Genomic DNA, 23,187 nt, shown 5'->3' on the forward strand with positions numbered 1-23,187 from the left:
TCTTCCTCTCAAAATCTGTCTAATTGATTGAAATGTTATTATTTTCATGATCACTTTTCTTTTCTTTTTTTAAAATATTTATTTTTTAGTTGTAGTTGGACACAATACCTTTATTTATTTATTTATTTTTATGTGGTGCTGAGGATTGAAACTAGGGCCTTGCATGTGCTAGGTGAGTGCTCTACCACTGAGCCACAACCCCAGCCCACAATCACTTTTATTTTCATCGTCATAATGAGCAACTTCTTAAACACCTACTGTGAGCAGGATGCTGGAGACAACATGTTCTTAACTCAATGGATCTATAATATCACTGGGAAACTAGGAGATATGAATAAAGAATAAATACCCATACAAGAAAGCATAATCAATATGCTAAATGCATAGTATCATGATCTCTCAGCACCTTAGCAAACAAAACCTGGATGTGTCATTACTTGTCATTCAGCATTACTCAGCCTTATCTCTCATGTTACAGATGAGTAAGATTTATTTTTATGTATTCAACTTTCTCAATGTTTTCCTTAAGACATTGAAGTTGTTGCCAGTGGGTTTTTTTTTTTTTTGTGTGTGTGTGTGTGTGTTTATTGTTGTCAAACTTAGAACAAATTTCACACTTCAAGATTATGAAAACATTTATCTAGGGTTTCTTCTAGCAGTCTTAGTTCAACATGTTATATTTAAATTTTTGAACCATGTGAAATTCATTTTAATATGAGAAACAAGGTTGGACGGTAGGGTGGGATTTTTTAAAATTTCAAGCCAGTTGCCCAACATTATTTGAATAATCTCTTATACTCTACATGTGCTTTTACTTAATTCTGACTTCTCTGTTGTATTGATGAGCCAATTTTAGGTTCTATACCATTCTAGACAACACGTCATTATAATAATTTATTATAGATCTAGAAGAGAAACCCTTCACTTGGTACTTTTTCATTCAGAAATTACCTGGCTGTTCTCTTGCCCCAGTCAGGCTAAATTCCTAAGAACCAATAATGTAGCTTTTATTATACAGAAAGAGATGACATTCATGGATAGTATTGCCCCAGTCTTTGTAATAAACAAAATAGCTCAACTGATTTTCCAAATGTCCCTCAGTTTCAAATCCATCTGGTAAGTGTCTTAAAAAATCCTATTGGTATCTGATGGAGATTGCACAACATCTACAAGCAAAGCAAAATTTCCATTTTTTTTTACAATGCTGTGGCCCCTATTCCCAATAACAGCATATTTCTCTTCCTTTATTTATGTCTTTGCATGCTCCAGGGCCTAAACAGGAAACAGATGTCACACTAACATGAGAAATTGATGAGCTCAGCAAAGTGACTGTATTACTTAGACAGGATCTAAGGAAATCACAAAGGGTGTTGCACTTTAGGGAAAAGCCTCCTGACTCCAGGCCTAAAATAGCAAGGGGGGGAAGCAATTACTGGAATTCAGGAAAGAAAGCATCACTGAACAAGAGCATTATTAGATAATGGTTGCAGCTGATTCTCAACCAGGCAGCGGGAGGCAGCCAGGGGGAGAGAGATCCTGCACTCAGATATCCAACCCAGGTCTCCCAACCAGAAGGCAGTGGGCTGGGAACAGTTGTTCATATAGCTCAGCCTCCAGGGACACAGAACAGGGTTGGAAGGATGGCAGAGCTGGGACAAGGTGAGGGCTGGCAAAGGCACAACTTGCAGCCTACTAGGTAGGCGAAGCTGCTTCCTCTTCCACCTTGCATTTCCTGTCAATTTTCTTCTCAAGCATTTCTGACTTTACTGTTCTGGATAGGCTCTCCCCTTCCAGGGCCTCTTTAGGTCACTTACCATTTATATGTGAGAAAAATATTAATTTTTGCATATTACTTGCATAGCAGAGTTCTTTGATAAGGAGGTGTTTGATTTTTAAAATTGTTTTAGTTGTTGATGGGCCTTTATTTATTTATTTATATGCAGTGCTGAGAATCGAACCCAGTGCCTCATACATGCTAGGCAAGCACTCTACCACGGAGCCCCAGCCCCAGCCCGAGGTATTTGATTTTTATGCATATGTGGGTATCACTTGTTATGTGACCCAGGGGAAGTTCAATATCCTTTCTGCATCAATTTCAGTATTTGTAAAAAAAAAAAAAATGGGTAATAAGGGCTAGGATTGGGGCTCAGTGGTAGAGCACTCACCTAGCATGGGTGAAGCACTGGGTTAGATCCTCAGCACCACATAAAAATAAATAAGTAATGGTATTGTGTCCATCTACAACTAAAAAATATTTTTTTAAATGAGTAATAAGATATTTACTTCATTGTTTTCAATTAAAATGTTAATACATATGAGGCAGCTATAATAGTATCTGGCTCATAATAAACCCTCAGTAAATGTTACCTATTATTATTATTTTTAAATATTTATTTATTTATTTTAGTTGTAGATGGACACAAGACCTTTATTTTATTTATTATTTTTATGTGGTACTGAGGACCAAACCCAGGGCCTCTCCCATGCTAGGCAAGTGCTCTACCACTGAACCACAACCCCAGCCCCTGTTATTATTGTATCTAGTAGTTTTTCAGGCAATTTAGGGCACCAGCAACTTTTCAACCCAGTGTATTGATCCTGGTCATTTTCAGCTGAGTTTTCTATGCCAAAGTCTGAATTTACCATTTTTTTCAGACAGAAAAGGTGGATTAAATAGCTTTAAATATAGTTACAGTATCTTGGCTTTACTTACTAAAGGCTCTAATAATCAGTTAAGAAAGGAATCATTCTCTTGGGGACCATGGTCTCAGAAGCAAGGCTTTATCTGACACTAAAATGCAAGTACGACTGGCCTTTTTTAAACTAAAGTGAATGAACCAAATAGTAGCTTAAAAACCAGCATCTCTTCCAGCTGGGTCCAAAACAAAATGAGGTAAATTTAGACATGTCTCTGAGATATCTATAGAACTGGTGGTTATCAACCTGTGGTATTTTGTCCCTTGGGGGATATTTTGCAATGTCTAGAGACATCTGTGATTATCACAACGGAAAGGAAAGGAGGCAGTGCTGATGGTATCTAGTAGGTATAAGGCAGGGATACAGCCAAACACCCTGCAATCTAACAAAGAATTAGCTGGTCAAAAATATCAATACTGCCAAAGTTGAGAAACTCTGTTATAAAAAAGAAAAGATTAGTCTGACCAGTGGTTTGGACTTAGACGAGATATTGCCCCAATTATGGTGGTAGAAATAAGAGGAACCTAGTGGTTCTGCAAACCCCATGTCTGGGTGGTTTAAATAGTCATGCTCCTCCTTGCTCCCCCCTCCCACATCGTCTTTGCACTTGGAAACTCCAGGGCTGACAGCCTAGAGTCTCTGTGACTCTATGTTTCCTCCTGCCTATCTCTTCATCTCAGAAGACTCCAGATATAGAATCACTCCATGCAATCAAGAAAAGTATTTTAAGCATTGGAACAAATTGGAATAATTTAAGTAAGTTGATGTATGCACTGCTATAAGGGAGTGGGGAGGGAAAGAGAGGGAACCCAAATCATATGCAAACAGTTTTTAGAATATAAAGCAAAAATGTGGTAGTCTAAAATGTCAATTATTCAAAGATAAAGACTTTTAGTAACATTAGAAATGGTCTTCTGGAGTTCGTCTCTCTTTTACCTTTGAGGAAATAAATACTATTAATAGGTATTTTCAATAACATATTTTAAAGCAATGTTTACAGCATGTTTTTAGGCTACAGTATGTTGGTGTCTTTGTGATGTCAAGTTCAATGTCTGTTTTTATCTTAGTTGATGCTATTGAGTCCATCTCAGGCTGATCTTGGTACCTCTCATGCTCTTCCCTCTTCCACCAGACCTCTATATTCCATTTTGGAAGAAGACTCAAAATGGTAAGAAATCCAAGAGATCTGTAAAATTGTTATCTGTGATCTTTTGGGGAAGAACTAAAACCAGCTGGAAAGAATAATACTTAACATTGTATTTTGGCTATTTCCCAGGGGAAAACAGTTTTGTGATATTTCATAATAGAGGTTAATTGGGAAAGCATTTCATAATTTCAGATTAATCAACACTTTCTCTGTCCAACTTCCTACAAAAGTTATATATGTGTGCTGTAGTGAGCAGGGGCAGATATTTGGACTGGAGACATGGCTTCTATAGATCTCATTTCTTCATCCTACATTTTTAGCTTTGAAGCTCAAAGTTACTTTGAGCTTCATGCAGCATATGGTAGATTGAATGACTAAATAGATAGGACAGGGTGGGATGAATATAGGACTAAGATTCCACCAACCTCCAAGCTTGGGTGCTGTTAAAAAAGAAAAGAGCTGGCAAATAGTTAAAGTGGTACTATCAGAACTATTGTAACAGGGGACGAGAGACCTCAGTATAGAACTAGACTCAATTCCAAATATAGCAAGAATAAGTGGGAATTTATAGTCAGGGAGCAGAATGGTGTCGGGGGATGGAAAATTATTGAGAAGAAACTTCAGGGATTGGGAGATTCTGGTTAAACTGATCTGGAAAGATTCTTGCTGGAGGCAGGCCAGGGGGATCAGACATTAACTAGGGAATGGTGGGGGATGAGGAATTTGATCAAATACTAAAGGTGCTCACAAACCAAGGTATCGGGGAGGATTCTCAAAAAAAAAAAAAAAAAAAAACAAAGAATTCTTGCTCAAATCAGGCAATGCAAAGATGGATAGAGTGGTCCTTAGAGGCTTCTGGGCTTAGAAGAGACTGACTAAAGTTTTGTCAAGGAGAGTCTTTGTCAGTACTGACTCTCCCAATCACTATCTGGGGGAACTTGTGCCCATCACCAAGGCTTCTGAAGCTTGATTTCTATGATTATAAAATGAGCATTAGAATACCCTCCTCAGTTGCCTTCAGAGCCATTGTGAGGTTCAAATAAAAATCTATTTGTTCAAGTCCTCTGCAAGTGGCATGATGCAAGTATAAGCAAACAGGTATGCCGAAATTAAGTAAGAAAGAGACATTGGTGGCCTTTTCCTGAAGTTGTTTCTCATCCAAATTAGATGTGATGAAGAGTATTCACCAGGAACCCTCTGCAACCTCTGGATCTGAATGTTGGATCTTGGGCTTATTTTGTATCTAAGGTCTCATGAAACGTTAACCATAAGGCTATTCTGCTACAAAGGAAATGACTGTTTATAGTTTCATTTCCTCGAACCCCAGATGTCTATTTTATTGCACACATGTGCATACAATTGTCTTTGCCTCTTGAGGGATGGCATGATAGGAGTGATGAGAGTCAAAAGAGCTCACATTCTTGACCATTTAGTATAGATCAAGCATCATGCTAAGGGCTTGATACACATGCTTCTGTTTCAGTCTCAAAGCAGTCCTGTGAGGTACAGATGAGGAAACTGAGACCTCACAAGAGTAAGGAGCTTGAGGATGTGGCTTGGGCAGCCTGATTCTTTGAAAGGGGGGCCCAAGGTCTCTAAGTTTTTAAATCAAGCCTGGCATGCACTTTTACCCAGCAGACACTCAATAAATGTAGGTTTGATTATGATCTTACTATTTAAGAGAATAGGGGAAGTTGGCATATCTCTTATACAAAAAGACATTAAAAATAATTTTCTTTTTTTTTCTTTAATTTTTTTTAATATTTATTTTTTTAGTTTTCGGCAGACACAACACCTTTGTTTGTATGTGGTGCTGAGGATCGAACCCGGGCCGCACACATGCTAGGCGAGCGCGCTACCGCTTGAGCCACATCCCCAGCCCCTAAAAATAATTTTCAAAAGAATAAATATACAGGCTGGGCATGCAGGCACGTGCCTGTAATTCCAGTGGCTTTAGAGGCTGAGGCAGGAGAATCTCAAGTTCAAAGCCAGCCTCAGCAAAAGTGAGACGCTAAGTAACTCAGTGAGACCCTGTCTCTAAATAAAACACAACATAGGGCTGGGGATGTGGCTCAGTGGTTGGGTGTTCCTGAGTTCAATCCCCAGTACCAAAACAGAAAAAACAGAATAAATATACCAGGCCCCCAAAACACAGAGAAAATATTCAACCTTACTAATAGACACATCAGATCCTTTAATCTGGAAATCTGACTTCTAGAAACTCTTCTCAAAGCAATGATCAGGTTTGTGGTGAACCATTTACCAAGACAATGTATGCAGCAGGGCAAAGGATGTATGTATCTCAGGCCCCTTGTTGGGGAGGGCTTAATTCATTGTGGTCCACCCATTAAATGGAATCATATGTAACCATTTAAATTCTATTTTTAAGAGGATACTGAATGACATAATAAAATATTCATGTTATAATGTTAATTTTAAAAAGCAAACTAGAATCAGTAACTGTTGTGTATTCCTGATGTTTTTAATGCACATCTTAGATAAGTGCTGGGTGATTACTAATCTGTGATGATGTTTCACATACATAAATGTGTTACATATTTTAATTTCACCAAAAAATCCCTGTATTATGATCATTTTACAGTTAGGAAATACGAGTCTTATGAGGCAAAATTATTTATGAAAGTCTGAGAGCTCTTATGTGGTAGAATATGAATTTAACACCAACTCTTTCCACTGACAAAGTCCTGGCTCTTACTAAAATGTTTCTCACTATGTGAAATAGATGCATGGATGGGGAAATTCACATTAGAAGGAAACATATCAAAATGTTAAAGCTAGGGCTGGGGATGTGGCTCAAGCGGTAGCGCGCTCGCCTGGCATGCGTGCAGCGCGGGTTCGATTCTCAGCACCACATACAAACAAAGATGTTGTGTCTGCCGATAACTAAAAAAAAAATAAATATTAAAAAAAATTCTCTCTCTCTCTTTCTCTCTCTCCCTCTCTCACTCTCTCTTTAAAAAAATGTTAAAGCTAAGAAATTTTTAAAAATAAAAATATTAAGTTACCTTAACTATAGCTAATTTCTTTATGGCTAAATAAAGGGAGAGTAAGGTTATCTATTTACTAAATTAATAATTATTTAAAAATTCAAAGTAGCAAGGACTGAAACAACTTACTGAGACCCTGACTCAAAATAAAAAATAAAAAAAAAAAGGGCTGGGGATGTGGCTTAGTGATTAAAGACCCCTGGGATCAATCCCTGGTACAAAAAAAAAAAAAAAGAAGAAGTTTGAAGGGTTTGCTGAAGTCAAAAATATCATTACAGATTAATCAACCAGACTCTTCACAGCCTGAGTATAGAACATTTTGACATCAGAAGTTTATCAAAGCTTAGGACTAAGACTGGCAAGCTCTGGCCTGTGGGTCATATCAAGCCTGCTATTTGTTTTTATACAGCCCACAAACTAAAAATGTTTTTTTATGTTTTTAAATGGTTGAAACATAATGAAGAAAAATTACTATTTCATGATACCTAAAAGTTATATGAAATTCAAATTTAAGTTCCCACAAATTAGCAAGGATGGTGGAATGTAATGGACATCATTATACAAAGTATATGTATGAAGACTTTTAAAAAAAGTTTCCCACAAATAGTTTTATCATTTGTGTACTTGTTTATATATTTATAACTGCTTTTGCACTCTAATGGCCAACTTCTCAAAGAATTGAATAGGGAGAGAGACTGTGTAACCTCCAAAGCCTAAAATATTTACTTACTTGCCCTTTATAGATAAAATTGCCAATCTGTGACTTATGGAAAACAGGGGATAAGGTTTAATGTCACATGTGATTTAATATCTTAGGATCTTTGGTGACTGTTGTAATACATAATAGGTGCTAAATTCCTAATATACATAAAACCACTTGATGTAATTATATTCTTTTCATTTGAAAACTAAATCCATTAGGCTAAAATGGTAAGGAGCAAATGATTTTTAAAAACTATTTATTTATTTACAATTCTGGAGATTGAACCCAGGGCCTGGCATGCGCTAGGTAAATTCTCTACCACTAAGCTACATTTCCAGCCTTTGTTATTTTGAGGTAGGGTCTGACCAAATTACCCCGCTGGCCTTGGACTTGTGATCCTCCTACCTCCGCCTTCTGAATCCTTGGGATTACAGGTGTGTACCACCATGCCAGGCTAAGATGTCTCTTCCTTTTAAAAAGTGTGTTACACCATTGTACTTCAATTTTGTTATTGTTATAAAATGGGACTTTGATACCAATGGTTTTTACACTTCACAGAGATTAGCCTATGATTAGAAATATTTCAGAACTCTCAAAAAGGGGATATTGGGTGAGAAATCTGTTAGGGAAATTCCTAGTAGAAGTTCAGTGTATAAATAAATATCATTTAAGCAACTTCCCTAATTCAAAGTTCTTGATTAACCCCTAGAGAGACATACAAAGCACAAACCTAGTTACCAAATAATTCAATAACATCAACATGTCATGAAAGTAGAAGTCCTCTTTCCCTAGAAAAGGCGTCCCTCATTCCATTCCCCAGAAGAAATTGCTGCTAAAGGTCACTTGAGTAATCTTCCACTTCTCTTTGCAAATACAAACACATGTACATATATTCAACATAAATTGATCATATGCTACATATGATTTTGATACTGCTTTTAAAATCCACTTTATTTTTATAGTCATAGTAGGTCTTGCACAGCTTGTCATATCAACACCTATAGCTCTACCACATTCTTCTTAGGGTATATCCCACTATTGGTGATTTCTCATTTTTAACCATTCTGCCAAATTGATTGGTTGTTATCCAGTTCTTCCCATTCTTACTATTTCAGAGAGCTTAATCAAACTAATAGTCTTATCTGAAGTCATATAATGTTTAGTTAATATTATCAAAAGGTGCACTTGCTTGTTTTCCCCTTCTGTGGAATCCTTAAGATGTTAATGGTGTTTAAAACTTTGCTTAGGCCATTTTGAAATGGCAGCAGTCTGAGGTTCTGGGGGGCTATGAGGACCCATTGACTAAACTGCACATCCACATTATACTATGTGCATTTGCAGTAGATAAGTTTCAGGAAACTCCAAGCCAACAATCAGTCATAGAGTCAGCACACTAGAAAAGGACTTTGCAGGCCCATTAGTTCAACCCCCATAGCCTATAGATGAAAAAAGCAAGGTTTAAAAGAATTCAATCAGTAGCTCTAAGAGGCTGAATCCTGGCCTGTCTGTTCACAAGATTGATAACTCCCAAAATAAATAAACAAGAGGAGAATTCAGATGAATCCTGGCATGGCTCTAATTTGTTACAAGACACAAGCTACTTGACCTCACTTCCTCATTTTTTTGTTTTTTGCCATCTACTAGTTTCCAGTTACATACATCTCCTTCTCATTCCTGATATCACAACCATATATCTCTTACAAGCTTGCAAAGTTTTGAAGATAAAAATGCTATATGCAAAGCACAAAGTTCAGAACATCTTGGTTAATGTTTCTTCCTGTTGGTAATCATATTTCTACAACTGTAAACATTCTGGTGGAAATATAATATAGATCTAAAATCAGGAGAATTCAGTTCAAATACAAACTCAAGTCCTGCCACCAAAATGGTGCAACTGAATGAACAGGTTTTGCCACTTTGAAGATTTATTTATTCAAGCTTTTGTTTGCAGGGTGGGCAAGCAGCATTACATTTAGATACATATTATTGTCTCACCATATATTTTCCTGATAACAGAGGAAGTTCTGTTCACAAGAGAAAGTCAGGGCTTCTGGTGACTCAGCCATGGTTCCTAAATGAGCAGGAATGGGGTCTGACTCATCACCAGTCCCCTACTTTGTCTAACACAGTACCTTGCACAGAGTAGGTTCCCAGTTCTATTTGTTGAATGATTACATAAGGGTAGAATTTCCTATTATGAAGGTAAATCTCAAGGTGCCTTTAAGAATATAAATTCATAAATTGCCCCCAATGTAGCACAGCTATATCCTATGTCCATAGGATACAATCCACAAGAAATACAGCATCTGAAAAAATGTTTCTGCTTTTTTCCCTTCAACTCAGTTCTACTCAAAACATAAATACCACTTTTTTAATATTTGGAAATTTTATTATGAAAACATACAGTCCTGCCCCCCAACACCCCCCTAAAAATAGAACAAAACAGAAATATTAAAGTGCCAAGAATCACTAATTGAAAAGGAAATTGACTAAACTGCAGATCCACATTATACCATGGGCATTTGCCATTAACTGTCTCAGGCAACTTGAACATAGATGGGTCAAAACCGAGTTTGAATCTTGGTTTGAAATTGACTCTCAGATCTGTGCTTCCTCATCAGTAAAACAGGAATATTTTCAATTTCAGTGTGAGGGACCAGTGATGCAATAGAAGTAGTGTGTCTGCCTTAATACCTGGCATACAATAAGTAGGGAATAAAAGTCACTAGTTTGATACTAACACACACACACACACACACACACACACACACACACACACACGATTGAAGGCCGCACAATCTGAATTCTACATTTTCCACTTAAACAAATGATGTGATTTAGTAAGAGAATAGAAACACCTGTGCATACAAAAATTACACACTCCCATTTCTACCATAATTAGTTCACTAATTGAGCATCCAAATTTACCCAGTGTATTTGCATGTGTAATTAGCTGTGATTCATCAGCAAAGCCAGGCCTATGAAATGGTGTACTATGCTATTTTACAAATCAAATTACTAAAAGAGGCATGACTTTAGGCACTCATTGACCCAAAAAACAGGCAAAACAAAATTACATGGATTGTTTACATCACTTAAAAAATTAGATCTGACTCAGAATGGAACTTTTACATTTCAAAATAATATGATTTGAAGCTAAGTACGTCTGAAGCTGGTTGGAAAGGGGGAATTTCCATGCTTAAAAAGTTCCATTGGCATAAAGGAATATTTCACATCTTGAAACCATGCTCTCCAAAAGATCCCTTAAGTTAGGAAGCCTCAAAGGTATCTTTCTCTTTAAATAATAAATTTAGAAAGGCTTTGTTCATTGAGCTCATTTTCTCCGTCACCTGCTAGATCAGAGCCCAAATTTCTCATTGCAGTTGATCTTCCTCTTGGCATGAGTCCTAGAACGCTAACTTGTTGATATCTTCAATTCCCAGTCTTTCAGTCCAGCCATCTGGGAGAGCTAAGAGACACCTTGTTTGCCATATAACATTCCAAGGGGTTGGGCTCAACTACTGAGCATAGAACAGGACTAGCCTTGTCCTGGTTGTGCCTGTTCCCAGGTGAGACAAATAAACCCTGTACTTCCACTGGTGGTTCAGGATGGAAGGGATAGAACTTCTGAGAAAAAGGGTGAGGATGGAATTTCCCTGATCTCCACTGCCCATACCCTTCTAATGACACCAGCTGCTTTTCTTCTGTGACACTATTTCCACTTCAACCCTTCCTTTAGAGGACCCAGTCCTTTCTAGTCTCTCCTTATCCACTTTATAAAATCTGACCTTCAGAAAAAAAAATCTTTCTAGTGATGATAGTTTAATATGGGACTTCTATGGGATTTTTTTTAAGTTTCAAGCTTTGATTTCCTCAGCAAATGCTGATCATGCACTCACTATGCAGCATTATGATGAAGTGTAAATAAGGTGTCTGAACCTAAAGTGTCCCTTGCCTGTAGAGAGATGAAGACAGCATAGTAGAAGGGCTAGAGGGAAGGCTCTGTGTTTGAATTACCTGGAAACTACCTTGGTGAGTTGTAGCATCTTTGCTTTTCTCTTTCTTCGCTGAAAATGAACATATCTCTTAGAATTGGGAGAAGGAGTAAATGATTTTGAAATTAGCCACATGTGAATGGATTTACACGCTTTTCAGGTAATCCCACTTCTCCTTGTTAGACTTGGATTGAATTTTCTTCATGTTAAGTCTATGCACAAGTTTAGCACAGCATAAAATTTTATCCAGACCAGGGGTCTGCAAACTGTGACCTGCAGGCTACATCTGTTCTGCTACCCATTTTTGAAGAACTGAGTTGAGGATGGTCTTGTAATTTGAATCACATTAGAATTACATTCTACGTAGTTACCTAAGTATCTCCATAAGATCCTCAATTTCACCTAAAGTATTATGTTTATATAGAAAGTTTGCCAACTCTTGGTCTCGACAAACCTCTAACAGAAATTTCTGGGATGATGAACACATTCTGTATCTGTATCTTTCGATACAATAACCACTAGCCTAATGTGGCTTTTGTGCAGTTAAAATAGAGTTAGTGTGACTGAGAGACTGAATTTTAATTAATTTAAAACTAAATAGCAACATGTGACTAATGGCTATCACATTAGAGCAGCTCTAGACAACTTCAAATGCAAAGACTTTGTTTTCTGTCTGCTCTCTGGGTTCTGTGCTCCTCACTTTCAATTTAATCAACTATCCTGAGGCTCTCTAAGTCAATGGGGAGGTAACACTCTTAATCAGATTTTTGCCCTGGACTGGCTTTTAATGTCTGCTAGAAAATGCTTAATGGAAAGTGCTTGAAAAATGCATGCGGACATAGGCTTATTTTCTCTAAGGCTGCTACTTTGATTCTATCCATTACATCTGTCTTAGTTTGGGAAAAAGTAGTTGGCTTTTTCAACTTAACCAGGCCTCAAATTTTAAAAAGTCATAATCAACTTAGTGTTCAGGCTGCAGGCAGACAAAATCTCTTTTATCAAAGTTATGTTTCCTTCCAGTTCTTCTTTGAAGACTGTCCAACTTCAGCACTAGTTCATTTCTCTCATAGGACTGCTGAAAAACAGCAAGAAGCTACCAACACATAACCATCATTATGAATATTGCTAAACCATTTCTCCTAGAGTAAAGTTATAGTTGGCATATGTTCTGCCTTCCAAGATTTTCCAGGTGATAGTTTATGAAGTGTCTTTCAATAGTATAATATGGGCCATCAGCTTTCCATCCTCCAATACCTGAGTCTTTCTTGCTTATAGACTGATGAAATCAACATTAGATAATTTAGATTCTCTCATGGGTAGCAATTTATTTTCAAATTCTATATTGGTTAAAATTAGGTTTGTGTGCCAAGCATGGTGGTGCATGCCTGTAATTCTAGCTACTTGGGAGGCTGAGGTAGGAAGATCACAAGTTCAAAGCCAGCCAGCCTCAGTAACTTTGTGAGGCCCTAAGCAACTTGTTGAGAACTTGTCTCAAAATTAAATAATAATAATAATAATAATAATAATAATAATAATAATAAAGGTTGGGAATGTGACTCAATGGTTAAGACCCTCTGGGTTTAATTCCTGGTACTAAAAAAACTATTAGGTTTGTGTTTGTGCAATGAAAATCCAGTTAGCATTGATGTACCATAACTATTTTCTGCTTTATCATTAACTCCTAGAAATCAGTAATTCAGAACCATTATTTCTATTCTGGTCTATGAGGTCACACAGGAATGATCTGGACACTCTGGATCATCCACCTTGTTGCTTCACTATCCCTAACTTGTTTCCCTCATTTGCATCATCTAAGATGGCTGCCTACAACATCCACATTATAAGAAGCCACATGGAAGTAGATGGGAGGAAGGGGAATAGCTCCATTGTTTAAGGACATGTGCTGCCAGAGATTGCATGCCTTACTTTCTCTCACATCTCATTGACTTAGTCATAGGTTCACACTTAACTGCAGTGGAGTCTGGGAAATATAATAATTTTACAGAGTGGTGGATGCCCAACTAAAAATGGAGAATCTGTCACTATGAGATGAGGCAAGTGGGGAAAATGTATTGGGAATATATTGCAATTGCTAAACTCTGATGATAATAGAAAGAAGTAATTGTTAGTATTAAAAAATACCAAATGGAATAAGAAAAACATACATTTAAACTACACATAATACAAGTGTCAGAATCTTGTCTGAAAAGAATTAATGGTTTTCTACATTGTAGACTCCTGTTGATTCCAGAAGTATAACCTGAAGGAACCTTCTCTGAGGGGAATTATTCTCCTGCAGAATAAACATTAAATGAATAAGCCTATAAATCAGTAAGATAATTTCTGACTGTGCTAAGTAGTATGAAGGAAATAAAGCAATGTAGTATAATACAATGTATGCCTCTCTGTGTCTCAATTGACTCATCTGTATAATGAAGACACACAAGTTTACAATTCCAAAATACCAAAGCTGAAAGTTGTGTCCTAACTCAGTTGAAAGCAATATGTCATGATCTGAGTTGCTCTCTGGGCCCCAATATGTATCATATATACAGGGTATATGTATCATGTTACCTTCTGAAATCAGTAAAAATCTGAAATCCAAAACACAAAGCTTTGGGATAAGCGACTGAAAATCATTAGAACCCTCTCATTTGGTTATTGTGAGGATTAAATGGTTAGTATATATAAAGTACTTAAAATTATACCTGATAAATGCTTTCTAAGTTCACTACTATTACTATCATCATCACTACTACTACATAGGAGGTTATTTAGATTAGTTGGTCAGGGAATTCTTCTCTGCAGATTGTCACCTGAGCAAACACCTAAGAGGTGGTAATGACCTGGCCATGGGAAGAGAAGGAGAAAGAAAATCTCAAAAAGAGGGAACACCAAGTATCAGGATTGAGAAGGTTACAAGCTTGGCTCCAATGCAGAAATGAAAAGAGGTGACCAGATGGCTGATATGTGTTGAAAGAAGGGAAAGATGGTTCAAGGTTAGAGAGGTAGGCTGGAAGCAGAATATACACACACTAAGGAATGGAAAAACTTTGGATTTCATTCAGAGTGTAATTAGGAAGTCATTTTAGTTGATTGGATTTGTGTTTATAGAGAATGCTCTGATGCTGATTAATGAATGAATTTTAGAGAAGGGGAAGCAGGGTGATCCATTTAGAGTCTACTGCAGGAGTCCAGGTAAAATTGAATGACTACTTGGATTAGAAAGGTGGGAGTAGATGAGCAAAAAAGTAGACACATGAAGAGAAAATTTAGAAGGTGGTAAAAGTTTTCTAATTAATTTTACACTTGAATTTATAACACCAGTATGTAAAAGCTAAAACTTTCAGTCATTGTCAGGTGTGTTAAACCAAGTGGTATGATGCACTCAGTACATACAGGCTTTACAAGAGCAATTCTGTATATCTCTCCCCATCGCACAAGTAGCTTGAAATAGGCTATGGTGAAAATATTTACACCATGGACATTGACACATGCTATGAATCAGGACTTGACAAGTGAGAGCATTTTGCTGGCAGGGGAGAAGGAAGGCCAATCATTAAACATTTATCTGCACACCACTGGTTAAGATATGACTTTATTTTCTAAAATAATACTTCTTTAGTGCCTCCATTGTAATTGATCACAAAAGTACTTAAACTAGAAACACCCTGGGAAGCTTGGTTGGTAATTACTGGCTCAATCATTTCATGTTTTTAAATCAGTTAATTCAGGTATACTCCCACTTCTACCTAGGGTCTCATATATGTTCATGGGAATGGGTTGGGAAGAGAGCACCTGTTTCATGATTGTCCTTTATTCATGTTGGGCCCCTCTGGAATAGAGCGTGCGTCCCTGGACCACAATATCACTCTTAGCAGCAGTATCTATTGCCTTCAGATAGTATGATCCAAGCACCCATCATGCTTTTTAAAGAAGCATAGCCAGGGTAGTGGTCCAAGGCCTGGGAGCCTATAATCAAGGCCCATGCATAACATTCACTCTATTTCTCTCCTTTCTCTCTTCTAAAATATTTCCTCCTATCTTGACTCATCCTCTCCTCCCTGAGTAGTGAACACTTTCCCTGTATGTTTGAGTAATTGTGATGCTCTAGGAAGATGTGCCATATTTATCTAAGGTCTTCTTGTATCCCCTGGCCCATTACCATATATTCCCAGGTATCTGCATGTTAGAGTAACATAGCCTTAAATAATTCTGGTGGATGAAGAAGGTAGGAAAGAGTATGGCAAGTGGGGGGACTTGAAAGTCAGTGAACTTGGGTTTAGCAGTGAGAAAAGCTGGTACAGGAGTTATATCAGGTAGACCTAGACAAGGAGGCAAGGGGAAAAGTTATGGAAGGCTTAGAATCCATGATAAAAATTTGAGCTCATGCTATAAAACGTGAGAATAAAACAGATAAAGAAAATTATTTTAAAGACTACACAGCAAGACAATCACTGATTAATGTTTGGGAATCTGGATGGATAATGTGGATTGGAAGAGTGAGGGCACAGGGACTAGGCTTTGGAGTAGACCAAGGCCCAGCTGGTGTTGTGTCAGCTAAAATGGGAAAGCAAGGAGGGTGTTGAGAAGTGTAATGGAGGAGGTCAGCTGTAACTGATGAATGGTTTTAATGATGTGGAAGAGAGGACAGGGTTGTGAAAGGTAAATAGGACAATTTTGTTCCCTTAACTTCAATGCACTTGTGGGTTGCATGTAAAGATGGGTTCAAAAGCCATTTTGAGATCCTTCTGAGCTATATTGCATCAGAGAGTAAGAAAGCTGGGGTAAATTTTGCTTATTTACCTCCTTTTAGTGGAATTAAGGGAAGTAGGAATTTGATTTATTAGATATCAACATGATTGATTGTACATTGGGAGTGCAAAATCATTAGCTGAGCCAGAGCCTACTGTAGAAACATAGTCTGGATTGTTCCATGTATAATTACTAGTAAAACTAACACCAGCATTTCAAAGTAAAATACTGATAGAAATCCTGAAATATGACAACAAGTTCATGTTTGAACCTCCTTCTAAGGCAGGGCCACTTGAAATTCATATGCTGATCAGCGAAGTTCTTCAGTGCTTCTCATCTTGCCATTTAAGGCTCATTTTTCCAGGGTTGTAGTGTCTTTCCTGCTAAATCTAAATGCCCAAGAATCATCTTTCAGGGTAGATTCCTGTGTGTCCCATTTTGCCCATTTTGCCATTTTTTGGTTATTCTTATAATCTCAGCATAATCCTTTATGACTGATTCCCTTATCCCCTGTAAGTATCCACTTGATCAATTGTATAACTCTAATTATGGATCACCCAGGTATATTTATGTAATGTAAACCTAATGGATTGGGAAAAACATTCATCCTCAAATCATTTTGGAGGTGATTTCTGGAATTATTTCCAAAAACAATCCATGAGAAGAACCAGTTTATAGAATGGCAGTAAGGCAGTGCCAAAATGGCAGGAGTGTATTTGATAATCAAATGCCATTTGTTAAGTGGGTGACCTTGGGAAAACCAGTTAATATTACTAATCTGTGCCTTAATTTGTAATATAGGGAAAATGGATCTCTTATATTTTCTTATTTAGAATATTATGAGGTTTGAATATTATGAAAGTCTCTTGAAATGTATACCAGGGCATGGTGAGCAAGTAAACATTAATTGTACTTAAGTCCTTTTATTTTTCCCGTGCTAGGGATGGAACCCGGGGCCTCCCACATACTAGGCAAATTTTTTACCACTGAGCTACATCCCTAGCCTGTACTAAAATCTTAATGTGTGGTTCTTTTCAGATGCATATGCATTTTTCACATTCCTTGACCCCCAAAATTTAAGACTTCGATAGCTAATTGTTGACTCTTTTTGTGGTATTCTATTTAACAACAAATCAGAAAAGTCTACTTTTGCACAATAAAAGATATTTTGCTAGAAAGTTAAGGTGCCAAAAACTGAATATGTGACCAAATTATGGAAAACCTCAGTGATTGACAAATACAGTCCCGAGGTATGCTATTTAGATAGCTAAGAACAAGATCTAAATTGTTTATTTTTACAGTGTAGCAAAAGAGAGGTAACAAATGGGACTTCCAAATTCGGATTATTAGCATATTTTAGAACAATGGTTTGTTCTTTTTTTATATTTTCAGGTGTTTCCAATGTGGACATTGAAGAGACAATTTCTTATCCTTTTAAACATGATCCTAATTTCCAAACTCCTTGGGGATAGATGGTTTCCAAAAACTTTGCCCTGTGATGTCACTTTGGACGTTCCAAAGAACCAAGTGACTGTGGACTGCACAGACAAGCATTTGACAGAAATTCCTGAAGGTATCCCTGCCAACACCACCAACCTCACCCTCACCATTAATCACATAGCCAGCATCTCCCAAGACTCCTTCCATAGGCTGGACCATCTGATAGAGATTGATTTCAGATGCAATTGTATACCTCCTCGAATGGGGCCAAAAAACAATGTGTGTACCAGGAGGCTGCAGATTAAACCTAAAAGCTTTAATAAACTCACTTATTTAAAATCCCTTTACCTGGATGGAAACCAGCTTCTAGAGATACCTCAGGATCTTCCTCCCAGCTTACAGCTTCTGAGCCTTGAGGCCAACAACATCTTTTCCATCATGAAAGAGAATTTAACAGAACTTGCCAGCATAGAAATGCTCTACCTGGGCCAAAACTGTTATTATCGCAATCCTTGTAATGTTTCATTTTCAATTGAGAAAGATGCCTTCCTAAACCTGACAAATTTAAAAGTGCTCTCCCTGAAAGATAACAACATCACAGCTGTCCCCACTGTTTTGCCATCTAATTTAATAGAACTGTATCTTTACAACAACATCATTACAGAAATCAAAAAAGATGATTTTAGTAACCTCCACCAATTGCAAATTCTTGATCTAAGTGGAAATTGCCCTCGTTGTTATAATGTCCCATTTCCTTGCACACCCTGTGAAAATAATTCCCCCCTAAAGATCCATGATAATGCTTTTGATGCATTAACAGAATTAGAAGTTTTACATCTACACAGTAACTCTCTTCAGAATGTGCCCCCAGCATGGTTTCAAAAAATGAAGAAACTTAAAGAACTAGATCTTTCCCAAAACTTCTTGGCCAAAGAAATTGGGGATGCCAAATTTTTGCATTCTCTCCCCAACCTCATACAACTGGATCTGTCTTTCAATTATGAACTTCAGGTCTATCAGGCATTTATAAATCTATCAGATGCATTTTCTTCTCTGAAAAAACTAAAGATTCTGCGGATCCAAGGATATGTCTTCAAAGAGCTGACAAGCAGAAATCTCTCTCCATTACGTGATCTTCGTCATCTTGAAGTTCTTGATCTTGGCACTAACTTTATAAAAATCGCTAATCTTAGCATATTTAAACAGTTCGAAGGATTGAAAGTCATAGACCTTTCAATGAATAAAATATCACCTTCAGGAGAAGTTGGCTTCTGCTCTAACTCCAGAAGTTTTGCAGAAAGTCCTTGGCCCCAGGTACTTGAAACATTCCATTATTTCAAATATGATGAGTCTGCAAGGAGTTGCAGGTTCAAAAACAGAGAGGCTCCTTCTTTCTTGCTTTTTAATGAGGATTGCCACATGTATGGGCAGACCTTGGACCTGAGTAGAAATAGTATATTTTTTATCAAGTCTTCTGATTTTAAGCATCTTTCTTTTCTCAAATGCCTTAACTTGTCAGGAAATAACATTGGCCAAACTCTTAATGGCAGTGAATTCCAGCCATTAGTCGAACTAAAATATTTAGACTTCTCTAACAATCGACTTGATTTACTCTATTCAACTGCATTTGAGGAACTTCACAAACTGGAAGTTCTGGACTTAAGTAGCAACAGCCATTATTTTCAATCAGAAGGAATTACTCACATGCTTAACTTTACCAAGAACCTAAAGTTTCTGAAGAGATTGATGATGAATAACAATGGCATCTCTACCTCCACTAGTAGGATCATGGAAAGTGAATCTCTTCAAATTCTGGAATTCAGAGGAAACCACCTGGATGTTTTATGGCGAGATGGTGATAATAGATACTTACAATTCTTCAAGAATCTAATAAACTTAGAGGAATTAGACATCTCTAAAAATTCCCTGAGTTTCTTGCCTCCTGGAGTTTTTGATGGTATGCCTCCAAACCTAAAGACTCTCTTCTTGGCCCAAAATAGGCTTAAATCTTTCAACTGGGGAAGACTTCATCTTCTGAAGAATCTGGAAATTTTGGACCTCAGCCACAACCAATTGATGACTGTCCCAGAAAGATTATCCAACTGTTCCAAAAGTCTCAAGAAACTGATTCTTAAGAATAATCAAATCAGGCATCTGACAAAGTATTTTCTAAAAGATGCTTTCCAGTTGCGATATCTAGATCTCAGTTCAAATAAAATTCAGATTATCCAGAAGACTAGCTTCCCAGAAAATGTCCTTAACAATCTGCAGATGTTGCTTTTGCACCATAATCGATTTCTGTGCACCTGTGATGCTGTGTGGTTTGTCTGGTGGGTTAATCACACGGAGGTGACTATTCCTTACCTGGCCACAGAAGTGACTTGTGTGGGGCCAGGAACACACAAAGGCCAGAGTGTGGTCTCTCTGGATCTGTATACCTGTGAGTTAGATCTCACTAACTTGATTCTGTTCTCATTTTCCATATCTACAGCTCTCTTTCTGATGGTGGTTATGACAGCAAGTCACCTCTATTTCTGGGATGTGTGGTATTTTTACCATTTCTGTAAGGCCAAGATAAGGGGGTATCAGCGTCTGCTATCAACAGGTTCTTGCTATGATGCTTTTATTGTATATGACACTAAAGATCCAGCTGTGACAGAATGGGTTTTTGAGGAGTTGGTGGCCCAATTAGAAGATCCACGAGAGAAACATTTTAATTTATGTCTGGAGGAGAGAGACTGGCTACCAGGGCAACCAGTTCTGGAAAATCTTTCCCAGAGCATACAGCTTAGCAAAAAGACAGTGTTTGTGATGACAGACAAGTACGCAAAGACTGAAAATTTCAAGATAGCATTTTACTTGTCCCATCAGAGGCTCATGGATGAAAAAGTAGACGTGATTATCTTGATATTCCTTGAGAAGCCCCTTAAAAAGTCCAAGTTTCTCCAGCTCCGGAAGAGGCTCTGTGGGAGTTCTGTCCTTGAGTGGCCAACAAATCCACAGGCTCACCCATACTTCTGGCAATGTCTGAAAAATGCTTTGACCACTGACAATCATGTGTCCTATAGTCAGATGTTCAAGGAAACGGCCTAGTTTTTTTTTTTTTTTTTTTTCAAAATGTGACTATCTAACTTACTCAGGAGATGCCTGGTTGCCTGAATTTTCTCATTAATTTTTCACCACAAGACTGCTTTGATATTCTCCAAGAATTAGAATTTCCTATGTTGGAGGAAAGTCACCAATGTATGACAAAGAAGTTGGAAAGATGGAATTTATGTAATATATCAAGTCTTCTTTCTTCTTTCTTTGTATCTCCATTTACATTTAAGCTTTTCATATCAACTCTTGTATAAAGTACTTTTGGAAGACAGATGGCAAGGAGAGAACATGAGGCTCTGATTCACCTGCAATTATGATCATTAAATATATGCACAATCTTGAAATTAAGAAGAACTATACTACTACCCTTAAGAAGTTGGCATACAATCCCTAAAAAACAAATGCCAAATGTCTTCTTTGATATAAGGAGAGTAACTAAGAACAGAGTAGGGAAGAAGAGCATGAGAAGATGACTAACATTAAACAGGGATGAGAGGTGGGAGGGACAGGGAGAGAGAAGGGAAATTGCTTGGAAATGGAAGGAGACCCTTAGGGTTATACAAAATTACATACAAGAGGAAGTGAGGGGAAAGGGAAAAATAATACAAGGGGGAGAAATGAATTACAGTAGAGGGGGTAGAGAGAGAAGAGGGGAGGGGAGGGGAGGGGGGATAGTAGAGGATACGAAAGGCAGCTGAATACAACAGACATGAGTGTGTCAATATGTAAATCAATGGAAGTGTAACTGATGTGACTCTGCAATCTGTATACGGGGTAAAAATGAGAGTTCATAGCCCACTTGAATCAAAGTGTGAAATATGATATATCAAGAACTATGTAATGGGCTGGGGATGTGGCTCAAGTGGTAGCGCGCTCGCCTGGCATGCGTGCGGCCCGGGTTCGATCCTCAGCACCACATACCAACAAAGATGTTGTGTCCGCCGAGAACTAAAAAAAAATAAATATTAAAAATTCTCTCTCTCTCTCTCTCTCTCTCTCTCTCTCTCTCTCTCCTCTCACTCTATCTTTAAAAAAAAGAACTATGTAATGTTTTGAACAACCAATTAAAAGAAAAAGAAGTTGGCATATGGGCTGGGGCTGTAGCTCAGTGGTAGAGCACTTGCCTAGCATGTGTGAGGCGCTGGGTTCAATCCTAAGCACCACATAAAAATAAATAAATAAAATAAAGATATTGTATCCATCTACAACTAAAACATTTTTTAAAAAGATGTTGGCATGTTCAGAAATAGGTAAAAATACTAAATCTCTATGATACCAAACTGTACCAGAGTGAGTTTAGTGAAATAAAAACCCAGTTAACTCCTCAACAAATTGCTTGCTAGTGCCCCTTCTGTGAAGACCAAATGTTGGTACCACACAGACAGTTACTGCTTTTGTATCTCTTGTTCTTGTAGCTTGGGTCTGTTGATGGGTTTCATAGGGAAAGAGAAACATCATTACTATCCATGAACATGGTCTACCTATAGGTGGAAAAATAATTAAAACAATTTACCTTTATGCAAAATGATGTTCTTTACCTTTGATGATAATTTACTTGTGAAGTACTTTTATCTGAACTACAAAATACTATATCCAAAGTAAATTAGCCTCATCAAATGATCTTTCAAACTACTTTGTTAACTAATACTATATATTTAAAAGTATCTGCAAACTTGATGCACCAATATTATGTGGTCTTGATGGTAAACCCCAAAAGAGGATGAAAAGGGCATGTATTTATAGTTATCAGAGATGACAATTAGATGGTTGACAACTATACAAATTCCTTTTTATTTTTGAAGATAGGAAAAGAAGAATCAGAGGTTGATAAATCTTAACATTGAAAAAGTTTCATTTTCAAAAAGAATCAAAACATTCTTAAGGCAAACTGAGTATAAATTCACATGAGTTCAAAGTTTGAAATCTGAAATCTGGCAAACTTGTTTTATTTTATAAAATAAAATTTCTACAAATTTATCTGTGCCATTTGGAAAAATAGCATGCATATATTCAAATCCTAGAGCATTAGCTTAAAGAAATTGCATTTTCCTCATATGTGAAGATGCCGAAAGCTGTACTGTAAATGAGTGCATACTATGTGAATTAATATAGTATAGTATATAAATTATCATAGTATCTGAATTACTTGCACAAGACATTTAATCGATCAATAGGAGTACACATTCCCAAAGGAATTTTTGGAATGATAGAGAGGTGATTAAGTTGCTAGAGTCAACTACTTCACAGCTTCTAGTAGCTTTGCTGTGCTCAATAGATTTTCCTTTTTTGTGAAAACAAAGATAATGTTGGCTTTGGGCCATTATAAATTTTCTACTATTAAAA

The 23,187-nt window shown here is 37.2% G+C and overlaps 1 protein-coding gene across 1 annotated transcript; it reads left to right on the forward strand.

Annotated features, from left to right (window-relative positions):
- Window positions 1-1,528: 1,528 nt before the first annotated feature.
- TLR7 (toll like receptor 7) lies at window positions 1,529-20,855 on the forward strand. Its single transcript, XM_081276516.1, is given in 4 exon segments — window positions 1,529-1,659; window positions 3,765-3,800; window positions 3,803-3,865; window positions 17,698-20,855. Coding segments are annotated over 3 exon segments (3,237 nt in total). The 5' UTR covers window positions 1,529-1,659; window positions 3,765-3,767; the 3' UTR covers window positions 20,839-20,855.
- The last annotated feature ends 2,332 nt before the right edge of the window (window positions 20,856-23,187 follow it).

Source organism: Spermophilus citellus (genome assembly GCF_964194105.1).
Source record: "Spermophilus citellus genome assembly, chromosome: X".
In the NCBI taxonomy this organism is placed as follows: Eukaryota; Metazoa; Chordata; class Mammalia; order Rodentia; family Sciuridae; genus Spermophilus; species Spermophilus citellus.